Source organism: Calidris pugnax, unplaced genomic scaffold (genome assembly GCF_001431845.1).
Source record: "Calidris pugnax isolate Ruff unplaced genomic scaffold, ASM143184v1 scaffold178, whole genome shotgun sequence".
Lineage (NCBI taxonomy): Eukaryota > Metazoa > Chordata > Aves > Charadriiformes > Scolopacidae > Calidris > Calidris pugnax.
Genome location: NW_015090986.1, coordinates 857363 through 870790, shown reverse-complemented (window position 1 = coordinate 870790; position 13428 = coordinate 857363). Strand labels below are relative to the sequence as shown.

At 35.8% G+C, this 13428-nt stretch overlaps 1 protein-coding gene across 1 annotated transcript in view; it reads right to left on the bottom strand.

The window, feature by feature from the left end:
* Positions 1 to 307: 307 nt before the first annotated feature.
* SUB1 (SUB1 homolog, transcriptional regulator) overlaps positions 308 to 13428 on the bottom strand; it is a 15600-nt gene continuing 2479 nt past the window's right edge. Inside the window, exons 3-5 of the mRNA XM_014953948.1 lie at positions 11805 to 11924; positions 6276 to 6384; positions 308 to 3817 (exon numbers count right to left, since the gene is read on the bottom strand). Of these exons, the coding sequence (XP_014809434.1) occupies positions 3738 to 3817; positions 6276 to 6384; positions 11805 to 11924 (309 nt within the window). The 3' untranslated portion in view covers positions 308 to 3737. The remainder of the gene's footprint in view (positions 3818 to 6275; positions 6385 to 11804; positions 11925 to 13428) is intronic.

Genomic DNA, 13428 nt, shown 5'->3' with positions numbered 1-13428 from the left:
CATCAGCCATTTTCTTAACAGTAGCAACTTACCAGGCACTTTCCTTCTGTCTGATGTTTGAAAGTGTGCTTGTATCTGCTGCTTCCATATTTACATGACGCTTGTTCTTCTATCCTAATGAAAAAATTCTATCCCTTTGGGCTACACAACCAATCCCCCACCCATTAACATGGACCATGTATAAGACGTTCAAGTTTTCAAGTTTCCATATTACAACAGTTGCAAGAAACAAAAAGCAGTTTCCGTAACAATTTAGGGAAAAACTAAATTTTAGTGCAGCTAAATTTCTATTAAAAATAACACTATGTCAACAGAAGTCTTTGTTTATTTCCAAGTGTTCAAACTGTTGTTACACGTATGTCATTTAACTATTTTTTATTTGAACATTAAGGTAATTACAGTTGGAGGGCTCATATTTCCAGTGGCCTCTCTGCAGTAGATACCACCAGAGCAAAACATGAAACATTCCACACAGTTAACAATATGACATTTGAGTTACCAGAATTACAATCATCCATTTTTTTTTGCTAACAGATCACATAAGTAGTACTTAACTGGGGCGTTTCCTTTAACAGAAATATCAAACTTAGTACTGCGTTTGCTTAATTTCAGTATGAACATCTCTACATAAGAGCAACATCATACATGACAGCTTGATTTATCACACATGTAGTACTTTGGCAGCTCTGTGATGTATTTTTCCTCCTAAACTCCATTGTTAAATTTAATTTATAAAACATATTGCTAATATGCCCTGCATAAACATGAAGAATCAAATGCATCTTTCACCACTTCAATGAGGAAGGAAGCAGTGTTTTTATCCCCTATTTATTACACAGCCTTTTCATACATGCACAATTTTCTTCCATGGACACTTCTGTACATACCCTAACTACCATTTTGTCTGCAAGAAAATAATCTTAAAAAAAATAAAAAATCAATTTTCTTCTCAAATTAGAAAGACTACAGCCATAGACAACTACATGACAAATCACTACCAACTATTTATTTCAAAGTAACATTGAATATGTCAAATTTTTATCAAGTAACAAGCACATCAGTCATCTGAGGTGCAATGAATTCCCTCACAATTCAGCTTATCCTATTTTGTGTTCATCTGTGAAACTGATTGGTTCAGTTAGCTAGTTAGTTCCCTTTTTTGTAGGACATTCATGCAGATCTTGAGATTGGCTCAGGTAAAATAGATGGTATTTTATCATTATTACAGGCAGAAATATAACTGGCAGATGGAAAACTATTTTTAAACACAAAAGATAAGTAAAATCAAACTGCCCCAAGTTTGATCAAGTAAAACGGGATAAACAGCTCCAGTAATTATCACCACGAATTCAGCAAGGGGGTTATCTATAAATAGGAACTAGTAGTTCTTGATTAACAAATACCAGTTTCTTCCAACACTTCTACCATCAGCTTCCACAAGAGAACTAATCACTATATTAAGACTTTTTCACTTACTCCCAAATGAACTAATTTAATTCTCCACCTTTCTGAACAGAATTATATCATACTCTGTACACACTTGCCATCCAACGACTTACTACCACAGTAATCTAAGTGAGGCCAATATTCCCTCTAATATAATCATGCACTTTAAAATAGCCACATTAAAGTTTTGAGGTAAAATAGGCGAAATCTGGTTGCAAAATTTCAGATTTAAAGCAAAAAAAATCTATACACATACGACAAATACAAACCACTGAGAATCTGTCAATAGTGATCTGAAGCAATTTATTTCGTTCACACTACTCTGAATTTTAGCAGATACTAAATATATATACTATTTGGTCCAAATATCCCTATTTGCCTCTGAGAGTCACTCAAAAAAGAATGTTGTGCCCAAAAATGCATCTGCTACCACAAAACGTATCTTCACCTTTTTATCCATGCTCAAGCAGATTTTCTGAGCTTTGTATACAAAAACAGATCTTAACTTTATTTGTACTACGTCAACAATGGTTAAGTTAAAAAGCAGGTGGAGGTATCTGCCACATTTAAATTAAATAGTATATATTTAATTTGATGAAGCCACCTTTCCTCACCCTTCAATACCTATTTGCATTGAATTATTAACTCTGCAGCACAGCAATAGCCTGTGTATGGCACTTCCATGCATGTCTGCAATATAAACAATTATATTAAGATTTTCCAAAATTAAGCAAATAGTAAATCCTGTTTATCTATACAAAATTTTAAAAATACATTAATTTTAACATCAAATGGGAAAATTACAGCTGAACGAATTCAGTTCTACATGGACTACATAGTCTTGAAATGTCAATTTTCATGAAGTTGCTTCATCTTCTTCCTTTGATTAACTGAATTAAGTCAGAAAATGAACTCTTCTCCAATTCCGCAGTAGTTACCATGTGTCAGCTAACTTTGATCTTTCACCATTAACTTGTGTACTGGAATGCCCCCTATCTCTCCAAGTTCTACTCAAATACTGTGTTTTCCCTTTTCCATTCCACTGTTTGTGACACCTAGCAAGAAGCCCTTCAACTGGGACAGCATCTACTCTAATAGAGCTTCCCATGGACAGAAGCCTCTCTTATGAGAACAGAACCATGGCTGACAAGTGAAGTGCACTAGTCGTGATCCCCTACGTACCAGCGCTCCACTAGAAGCGCTCAGTATCTTCTGTACAAAAGATAAAACCGCTGTGCACGTGGTAAGCCACACAAAGCAAGCCAAGTTGAGAGGTCTGGGCAGGCAGTGCGGGCAGGGCAGAAGCATCATAGCCAGACATTTTGGCTGAAGCAATTTTAACCCTGTTTGACTGTTAAGACCTGTGTTACAGCCTAGTTTAAGCATCATTGTTTACACAATCCTCTCAAACGAACAAAAGTCCTACAAGACAAGCTAACTGTTCTTTTCTATAGTGTAACTAGTTAGTATGTGTTCAAGAACAAATTTTATACAGAGCTTGAAAAGGGTACCTAACTAATAACCACATTTGGAGCTTTTAAATACTATCTCACTCTGAGGTATATGTCTATTACTGTAAAAGTTTAAGCATCACATTCTAAAATCTAGGGTCCAAGAAAAAGGCTAACTGTATTTTCTAAGTCAAGCAAGCTATAGAAAAATGGGAAGAAATATCACGTGGCTTGTGTTCAAGTGTTATTGTTTAGCATAACACTTCATGCAAGTAATGCAAAAAAGTCTATATACTCAGGACTGTTTACATCTGAATAAATAGGGTAAAATAGCAAATACAGTATTTAAAATTATCTACAAAAATGTGTTTTACCAAGTATTCACTGTTTGTATCAAGTCTTAAAGCAGAAAGCTGTGAGGGCAATTCCAAAGATCATGAAACAAAAGAAAAAATTAAATGGTGACAATTAAGAAAACTCCTCAGAATCCTATTAACTGTTATCTAAGCTGAAACCAACAAAAGACTAAAGCTATTAGGTGGCCTTATCAGCTAACACCTCCAATCAAAAGGCCATAAACAAGTAAGCTTTACATATTATTTGATTTGTTTATTTTACACCACGTGGTGAAAGCAACACACTTCCTTTTAGTAAAGTATACACAAATAGCCTCACTCAGAATACACTTTTAATGCACATAAAAAAAGTATTCATCTTACAAATTGTTTTGCAATCCAAATATACAATAGCTTGGAAAACAATATTTTAGAAAACAAAAGCCAATGTAAAAAGACCGCTTAAAACAACTAAAGTGATCAAAGTTTCAGTATGGCTCTGTCTTTACAGTTTTCTTACTGCATCATCAATATCAGAAATCTGTTCCTTCAGCTGGTTCCACTGTTCTGGATTTAAAGAAATACCTGAAATGCATTAAAAACAAACACTTCAGACAAAAAGAAAATTGTGATGCAAGACCTTGCATTATTACTATCAAAGCTCGTTTCATACATGAAGTCTATGTCACAATTATTAATGCTTGAGCTACTTCAACAACCACCCCAGTTACAAAGTGAAACCCCTCCTTTGGAACACTTCTGTTTAACTTCAGACTTCAGCTAATCTCCGTACAAGTCTGAATTACGAAGAAAAAGAGTACAGCGTCACAAATTCATTCACAAGTATTAGGCTAAACACAGGAAGTGAAATACAGCTCCGGCCTCGACTGAAGGCAACAAAAATGCCCTGAGTGAGATGTTGGAAATCATTCATATTCCCGTTGGCTCCTAAAAGCCACACCTCTGTGGACTGAGCTTCTATGCACTTTTAAAGTATCGTAATTATAGGGTTTTTTCCCTCCTGTTTTTGAAGGCACTATATCCGACACATACTGTGAGTAGTATTTTGGAGATACTCCATTCCACTCCCTAGCACTCACAAACCAACACACAAGTCATTTTTTCACTTCAAGTTCACTATAGTTTCTAGTGACAATCAATAATCATTCTGCGCCCCACAACCCATCTCCTCAGTTCTAGATTTGTACTTCCTGCAGCTCGAGTCCAGACACGTGTTTCCTTGGTGCTGTAGTCTCCTCATTCTTCCCCTACAATCTCTATGCCAACTCTACGCAAGTACAGACTCACAGGCCTACCTCTGATACTCTCTCCAGCCAGGCTATTCTACTATTTACCCCCACTCTCCCCCCTCAGAGATCAGGCTTCCTTCATTGCTTTCTACCTGCAGGTGGAACAGGACCTGAAAACAGGTGAAACTCTGAATTCCATTCTTGGGGCTCATCACTTTTTTCTCCTTCTACCTGTAGTCTTATCAGAGCACCATCATAATTTTAAGCAGCGAGCAGTCTGCATGGAGCAGTTTTCCACCAGTCTTTAGAGGGCAGGTTTCTTTTGAAAAGAGTTAGCTCAGGTCAGCTAACCATTATCAGGGGACCAAACATCAAGATGTCCTTGAAGCCCATACCAGAAGGATTGCATGCAGTTCAGATGTGCTGTTTGAAACAATCTCACACAATAACATAAACAGGTATGTTTTTCTTGGTTTCTATTACTCAATTTCAACTGCTTGTACTGGTTTTAGGACATTTAGATTAGGAGCTGTCCTAATCTATGGATCTAATGTCTATGTCCTAATCTATGGTCAATGGAACGTTCGACTCACACACTGTATCAGACTATTATCAATTTTATCCTAATAAAATTCAGACCCTTTGGCCACACTGATATTTCTATCTACATCGTGTAATTTTTGTCACTTAGTCCACTCTCCAAATCTCATTGCAGTTTGCTACTCAACCTGCATATACTTCTGACTGGCACTTGAAAACACAGCAGGTTAAAGTCCTTGGACGTTAGACTAATCTTTTTTGTTAAGTAGCAGCAACAAATCCAAACCAAGAAATTTTCCTGTATAGTGCCACTACACCTGTTCATACAAATCTATTCTCAGTGATCATGTATGAAATGTTGAAAATACTTCTCAAGCTTTCCAAATGTCTATTTACTGAGTTGTTCCTGGACATACCAAAAGAATGTAACAAACCTTACATACTGTAATGTAAGACTGTACATTAAATGTCTTCAATCTCCAGTGCAGAATGTTTCATACTTACCTCTTTCCTTGGTGCAATATGAAAACCAATTAAAAGCAGGCTTTTCTGACAGAAGCAACATGACATTAAGCAAAGCCCTACAACTGTCCTCACACCCTCATCTTGCAGGTGGCAAAGTTCTGATAATGGTTCAGTGAAGGCATGTCATAAAAAGCAGGTATGGGAGTGGCAATTAAAGGTACAACAGCTAATGCTGTGCTGCAGATTAGAAGCACAGTACCAACACTTGACCTCTTGACGTATTTTCACCTGAACTAAAATCTTGACATGCTTTTTCCAAAAATAGTTGCATTAAATGTTTGAATTATTTTAATCTAAAATGTGATAGAAAATGAAAGACATAGTAAAGAAATTAATATCTTATCACAAACGAGTAAGTTAAAATCTTTTCAGTGAATTTTGAAATAAGAAATCCAACTGTAATAGAAGAAAGAAATTGCATTGATTAAGTTAATTAATGGAGGAGGGGAGGAAAGTGTGGCTATGTTTACAACCCCCATACAAATTTGCTTGTATTAGATGCCTTCCTTTCCATAAATGGTGGAGGATGCATTTAGGCCAACAAACTCACTTTGCTTTTGTTTATAATCTACAGATAAAACTAATAATTTGTTAATATATAAATCATTAAAAGATTAAAATACTATTCTAAAAATATCAGGTAGCAAACAAGTATAAAAATCTGATACAGAAAGCTCTCCAGCAAACTGCAGACAATGTTTTAATACAAAATAACATGACAACAATACCTTTTCTGCCAGGCTTCATTTCACCTTCTTGATCCATCCAATATTCTCTAATATCAATTAAGACTTTTCCTTTAAAGTCACGAACACTGACATACCTCATTTTGCCAATCTGTCAAAACACATATAAGGGTTGTTTAGGTATTTTACATATTACAGCATTCACTTTTCCCTGTATCAGACTCAGACATGTGACACTGCACACACTGTGGCTTATTTTAGACACCACAGAAAAAACTAGATCAAAAGCTTAATCCAGACTAGTCAGTAGGCTAATAAGTAATGACAATATAAATGGATGAACGACTTAAACCGAATTGAGCATTCAATGCTCAGTGCAAAAGTAGCTCTCCTAGAATAAAAATACCTATATTCTTAACACACTTATTTCTTACAAAAGCCACTAATTTACTGCATTCTGAATAAAAAATTTGCATCCTATATAACTATCTTAGTTTGCAGCAGCTGTAAACAAACAGGGGAAGAGGGAGTTCTACTCCCAAATCTAAATTTTATTCCATTCCATACGTACAAAAAGCAAATTAGATAGCCACATGAGATAACCACAATTTCTAGAGCAGTTTTTATTTGGTTCTTTTTTTTTTTCTCTTTTTTAAAACACAGTAAATACAGATGGAAATGAAAATTAGCCACCAGCAGTTCCATGCCTGTTCCCAAGTCCTCATGGCACTTCATTGGAACTGTAGTTAAAGGACTGTCTCACTGCACCAGGTGTTCCAAACAAACACATGAATGCTTTAACTTCACCAGGACGTAGCACAGTATGAAATGCTGCTGGAGTTCCATTTCTGCACCACAGTGTCTTACCGGAATTCTGAGGGTGCTTTTTTTAGCAGGGGAGGTACGGAGGGTGTGCGGAATGGGATGGGGTGGAGATGACCCAATGAGATGCAATGGGGTTGAAGGGGAGTGGTCACACTGACAACTATGGATCATGCCACACATTTAGGCTCATTAAAGATCTTTCCACATTCAATAAAAAACTACTGTTCACATAAATTCAAGGTATAATGTGAATCTGAGAATCAGAAATTAGATAATAAAAAACACATTTTTTACAATTTATGTAAGAACTTCTTAGAATTCTGTATGCACCTTTTCAATACACTTTATGAAGAAAGAGCAGATTCTGAAGTAAAAGATTTTTAAATAGAATATTCCTTCCTGATAAAACGTTATCTTCAGTTCTCAACTTCCTATGTTTAGGCATCCTGCATTTTGGTGCAATTTAACATGGGCCCAAACACATCTTACTAGCATGAAGTCTGACTAGAAAGGTTGAAAATTTCTCCAATCAACCAAAATCAATGACAGATATTTAAGTCATAGCTGTTATTTCACCAAACAGAATTAATTTATAATAGGAGAAATTTAAACAAGAATACTTTATGTTTGCTTTAAGTAGTTTTTCCTTTTACGTAAATCATGCTAAATTAACTCTAAAATTGATTTAAAAAAAAAATTAGGACATCTCTAGATACTGTCAGTCTGATGCAGTTCTTTTCCTACTTCAAAGTGTTCTTTAAAATGAACAAGATATTACAGTTTATAAGATAGTATTTTTGACTATTTCTTAAATACTTTCACAGTACTACAAATTTAGCATTCAAAAATAAGTTCTGATGTCACGGTAGTTTAGTTCTTTCAGACCAAACTTCGTACCATGCCCAAGTCCATCAGCACTGCTGGCAAAGAATATCTGAAATAGCCTACATGAACAACATTTCTTGGTTTTACCCTTTAAAGCTTCAGTGACTTTTAAGGTCACCTCTAAGAATAGCTTCAAGTACTAATACTCTGCAACACCTTTTTTTTTTCCAGGGCTATCAAAGAATACCACTGTATCACCAAGTAATTCCAGGTTTTCTCTAAGAAATAAAATCTGATACAACATAACAGATTACAGCTGCAAATACAGTAAAAAGGTTTAGGATTTGAATTTTAAGGATAAGACTACATGTCTTAATCCAACTACAGTAAGGCAAGGACTAATAATGCAAAGTTCACATTTACTCAATGAGTAAGTCTATGGAAACAGTTCTGTATGAAAATGCTAAATTAAGTTAGGTTTTACATCACTGTCTAGACTTCAGCTGAATGTTCACATTAGACCTTGAATGTTTAGCTGAATTCTATGAAAAAGCTGCCACTGCTAAAGCTTTAAATAGACTTCCAAAGTACAGTTTCAATTAACATCTAAGGTTAAAAGCCTCAAACAAAATCCAGATTTAACTATTTATGTAAATTGATGTTCAGTTGCCTGCAATTCTGGCACAGAATCATCTCTGAACGATTCTTTTTTTAATACAGAAGCTGATAGTCCTAGAATAGTTTCACTAATACAAGACATCTTCGTATCTCCATAACCACAGTAGTCTTCCAAGGGTTGTGTTGATTTATAGCAGCGTAGTTACTTCAGTTCAACCTTCATACACAAGTTCATATACATTTTATTACATATTCCAGCTCTTTAGATTATAGTATTGTACTGAATTACATAAATTAGAAGACATTAAAAGCATTATTTCCAGGTTTCCGCTTCTTAGAATAAAAAGCACTGAACTGTGTCTCAGTTCCTTTCACAGTTATGCAACTGACTTCCTGCATGAGTTTCAGCAAGCACCTTCTTCACCATTTTTCCTCCTATTTCCAGTTTGTCTTGATTAAACTCTATACACACTGTGGAAGTAGAAACAGGAAAAAAAAAATCCTTCTTTCTTAGCTAATAACTCTATGTATAACATTAGATGGTGCACAATAGAGTCCTGTAGACAGTGAGATCTGCAACACAGCAAACAGATTGTGCAAAGCATCAACGACCACTGAAGTTTCAGAATTAATGTGCTAAACCAACCACCTTTCAAGAGCATCATAAACTTACATATTTTTCTTCTTTCAGAAGCTTATGCTACATAAAGACAATACACTGGGAAACCAAAGACCTTACTTAAGTGAAAAAGCAAATACAACTCACACTTTAAAAAAAAATCATAATAATAAAAAGGAGACGGGGGGCAGAGGGACAACACACAGATGGATGACTTTTGAAGTAACAATTTCAGTGAAATGCCTGATCATGCAATATGGTTCCATTCTGGGTGCATTAATTACTGCATCCTGACAGTGTTAACAAACCTTATCCAAACCAGGCATAGGTAGATGACAGGATTTGTCAAACTAACCAAAGTACATGATGCAGAGCTCACGTTGGCTTGAAGCCACAGACGGGGATCCAACGTATCAACACTAAACCCTTCCACATGAACATGAATAATGGCCTTAGGGCCTCTAGTAATACATTGCAAGTGGGAGTAGGATAAATTTCCGCACCCCAACTGAACCAAATGATTTAATTCCAAAGTATACTAGCCTACTTATAAAACCTAAAAAGGGCAAAACATGTAAATAAATAAAATACACTTGGTCCCATACTGAATTAGTTCCCTTCTACTTACATTTATAGTATTCTTCATCATTAGTTTCAAGAATACCATTACACCGACATGAGTCTCAAACAAAAATAATAAAATGTAGATCTTTTTCAAAATGCAGATTCTTCTGAATACAGCAGTCACAATGAGCTCTATATTAAGAGAAGCTGTATACTTTAAGAACACAGCCTGAGGGTGTAGAACAACAAGACTCTAAGTTTCACATAATTTGCTGCCACTCCCACACACAATATGGACACCACAGAACTTCTGACTATCCTATGAATGCTTTACAGCCTGATTTCCATGAATTGAAGCCACGCTTGTAAATTATACCGCAAAGTCACTTGCACACCACAAATCATTTTACTGCCATGGAAAATCAGAAATGAGAGTTTTTAGTATTACTAATAGTCCTAGAAAAAACGAAACCATACCTAAAAAATTAACACACAAAGAGATCTTCTAGCATGCTCTCCTGGGTATAGGGGAGAGAGGGGAAGTATCCGCAGACCTATGGTGCTATTTCTACATTGAAACCACTGCATCTTAGTTAACGCACGTAAGCTGATGCAGCATGAAAAAAACCTCACTTCACATAACACAATAAGCTATCTAAAAAAGATTTTGTTGTTGATTAACTGAAAGGCAGGCAGAGACTAAGTAACACTGATGTTTTAGGTCAAGGTGATATTCAAATATTTTTTCTGTATTATACTCAACACTGGAAGAATCTTGTTCTTATCAGACTAATAGGAATACTGTCTGTTTTTAGTAACTTTTTATTATCTTCGGTCAAAAAGGTTGAAAGAAACCAGAGCATGCAAATACTTTTGCTTTTACGTGGAACAGGTTTGGGGTTTTTTTGCACCAGGGGAGCAATAAAATTTTTAACCATTTTCCCCAAGACTGGGATTTCTGAACTTATTACAAACACAGCATAGAACTAAAAAAAAATAATTGTATATAAGCTTTAACTACATTTCACCTCCTTAGGTGTAGAATACACCATCTCATTTTTCCTACACAGTTCAAAGGATGCCCCAGGAGAATTAAAAATATTATATTTTTCCTTTGGTGGGAAGTCCAGCCATTGCCTTCAATTAAAGCTCTCCCTCCCAACTATACATGAAGACAAAAGTGTGAATTGGTACATTAAAAATAACTGCTCTGTACTACAGATCAGTTAAACAGGTCTTCTTTCTAGAATTTTTTTTTGACATATTACTTTGCACAGCTACAGCCCAAAATCATTTCTTTTCCCTTAGTCTGCGTCGGGGCCACCTTATTAGGCTTTCCCATACCCTTTCACAAGCTTAAGAATCAAAGTCTCTCTCAGAATTTAAGTTCCTTTCCAGCCAACTAGTCAGAGACATTTATTAAGTCTTGAGCCACACCCCTAAAAAAGCTAATTCTGAGCTACATATATTCTTGCACAGCTTTCAGCACACACTGCTACTGCCTCGGCTAAGCCCAGGAACTGCAATACCCTGAATTCACAAATGCATCTTGCTACTGAAAAACATATATCCATCCCCTTTTAAAAACAAGGACAAAGTAAAAAATTACAATCTTTTGGGGTGTTCAGTGAGAAAAACATCCATTGTAAAACAAAAGAACAACCAAAACTTATTCCAAGACACTGTTTTATAATACAGGAGCCAAGCTGCCCTTGACCTAGTTAAATAGGAATGAAGAGTCCATACTTTGGTTTCCAATAACCTTTCCTTCAAGAGCCCTGATTAAAAACATTTCCACGTAGACGTAGTCCTGATTGCATATTTACAATATACTCATGGTAAGTGCTATATTTACAGACAACATTACTACTCCAAGAGTTACCGTTAACAACTATATGAGGGTTAGATCAACTGCTACAACTCAGATTCTTTTACTCTGCGGAAACCTGACAATGCTTTTTCAGAGTATCTCATCTGCATGCTACTGTCGTAATCCCCTCTGGTGACGGCTTCAGGAGACCAAGCACCATGCTGTCAAGATATTCACACCACCTTGTAAAATTTACACTGAATGATGTAACGTGTTACCTTAAGCAGGCTCTAAGAGTCATCAATTTTACCTGAAACATATTCTCATCTCTGTTACTGCTTTGCTTAGAAGAAGCTGCGCCTTTTGAACTTTCACCGGTCTTTTGTTTCTTTACGGGCTTTTCTGGAGCTGCTTGCTTTTTCCTCTTTGCCTTGGAGGAAGAACATAAGAAGAAAAGCATGAATGACAACTCATTCTATAAACTACAAAATAGTTTACATTAGAGGTCACAAACTAATACTATGCAATGCACACTATGATCTTCCCTCTGAAAAGGCAGAAATCCAATACTGTACATTTAGACTGGAATTCAAAAAAATAAAAATCTTCAAATGAGCCTAACTATGTTCCCAGTGAAGTTTACCATAATACTTTGGCTTTAAAGAGAACTGAATTAGACTAAAATACATTTCAAAAAGTCTACTCTTTCTGTGCAATTCAGTAGCTTTAACAAAAAATGTGAAGTCTGATGGAAGCTTCACCTTTCCACCATGTGCAACAAAAAATGCAGACTAGCTTACAAACTTTTCTAAAAAAGAAAAAGTAATACATGAGATGATGAAGAAGGGATCTGGGAACCACCTCTGTCAGAGAAGATTTTTTTTAAAAAAAAATCAGCATCAAATCTCTGTCCATAGCACAATAAATTAAACCTGCTTTTAAAAGGTTCAGAGAGTATCGCCTGTAAACCAGATGATCTGCAGATGCTACAAAGTTACTATTTCTACTAAAGATTATATAGTAGCCATGTCTGCATAAAGATTGCAAAAATTAGGCTCACCTGCTAGAACCATTATCATGGATAACCTCTTTTAAAGAAGAATAGGTCCAATAAATACAGGAGATTATAACAGAAGAAAAAAAAAAGGCACCTTCCTGCCCACTAAAGCAGACTGTTAGACTATGTCTTTTCAGAAATACATTTCCCTATCAAAAAAAATCACCTCACCATTTTCTCTTATATTAAGATTTGACATGACAGAATAACTAATTTGCAAAGTGCAACCAAGTCATGTTTGAACACAGTAAAGCAGACCCAGTCCCTTCACATATCGCATTAAACGCCTGATGTCTGCGTTACCACCTAGCATGTCCTAAAAAGATACATTTGCTGTTTTTTTCCACTTTTTGTTCGTAATGACTGGTATATCCATAGAAACTTAGAAATTAAATAACTATAACAAATAAATGGGAACACTCAATTTATACATTTAAAACAGCCAAAATATGTTAAAATTAATCATCTCAAAGGCATTCAGGTCGGTTCACCTTTTAAGTGAGAAACTAGCAGGTTGTATTAGAGGCAATGTAAGAATCTGTAAAAAACAGAGACAAAGAAAATGCAAACAAGATAAGCAAGTGGCACATGGAGGATGGGACAGCTTGAGATTTTTGCTTTGGCCAAGTAATCCAGACACCAAAATGCTGGAGGGCTGGGGTGAGCTTGTCCTCAAAATTAGTCCAAATTCTTGCCACCAGGGGCATCTTATACAGAAGCCTTCTACCACTTGCCACAAAGAAGCAAAAAAATTCCAGGAGGGCTTGTGGTTAGAAATACATCATATGGGAAACCCTGAAGAGAGCAAAATGCAACTTAAGAAAAAAATGTTATTGCAAGGCAAAAACCATCCTATCCACCCAACGGGGGAGGCGGG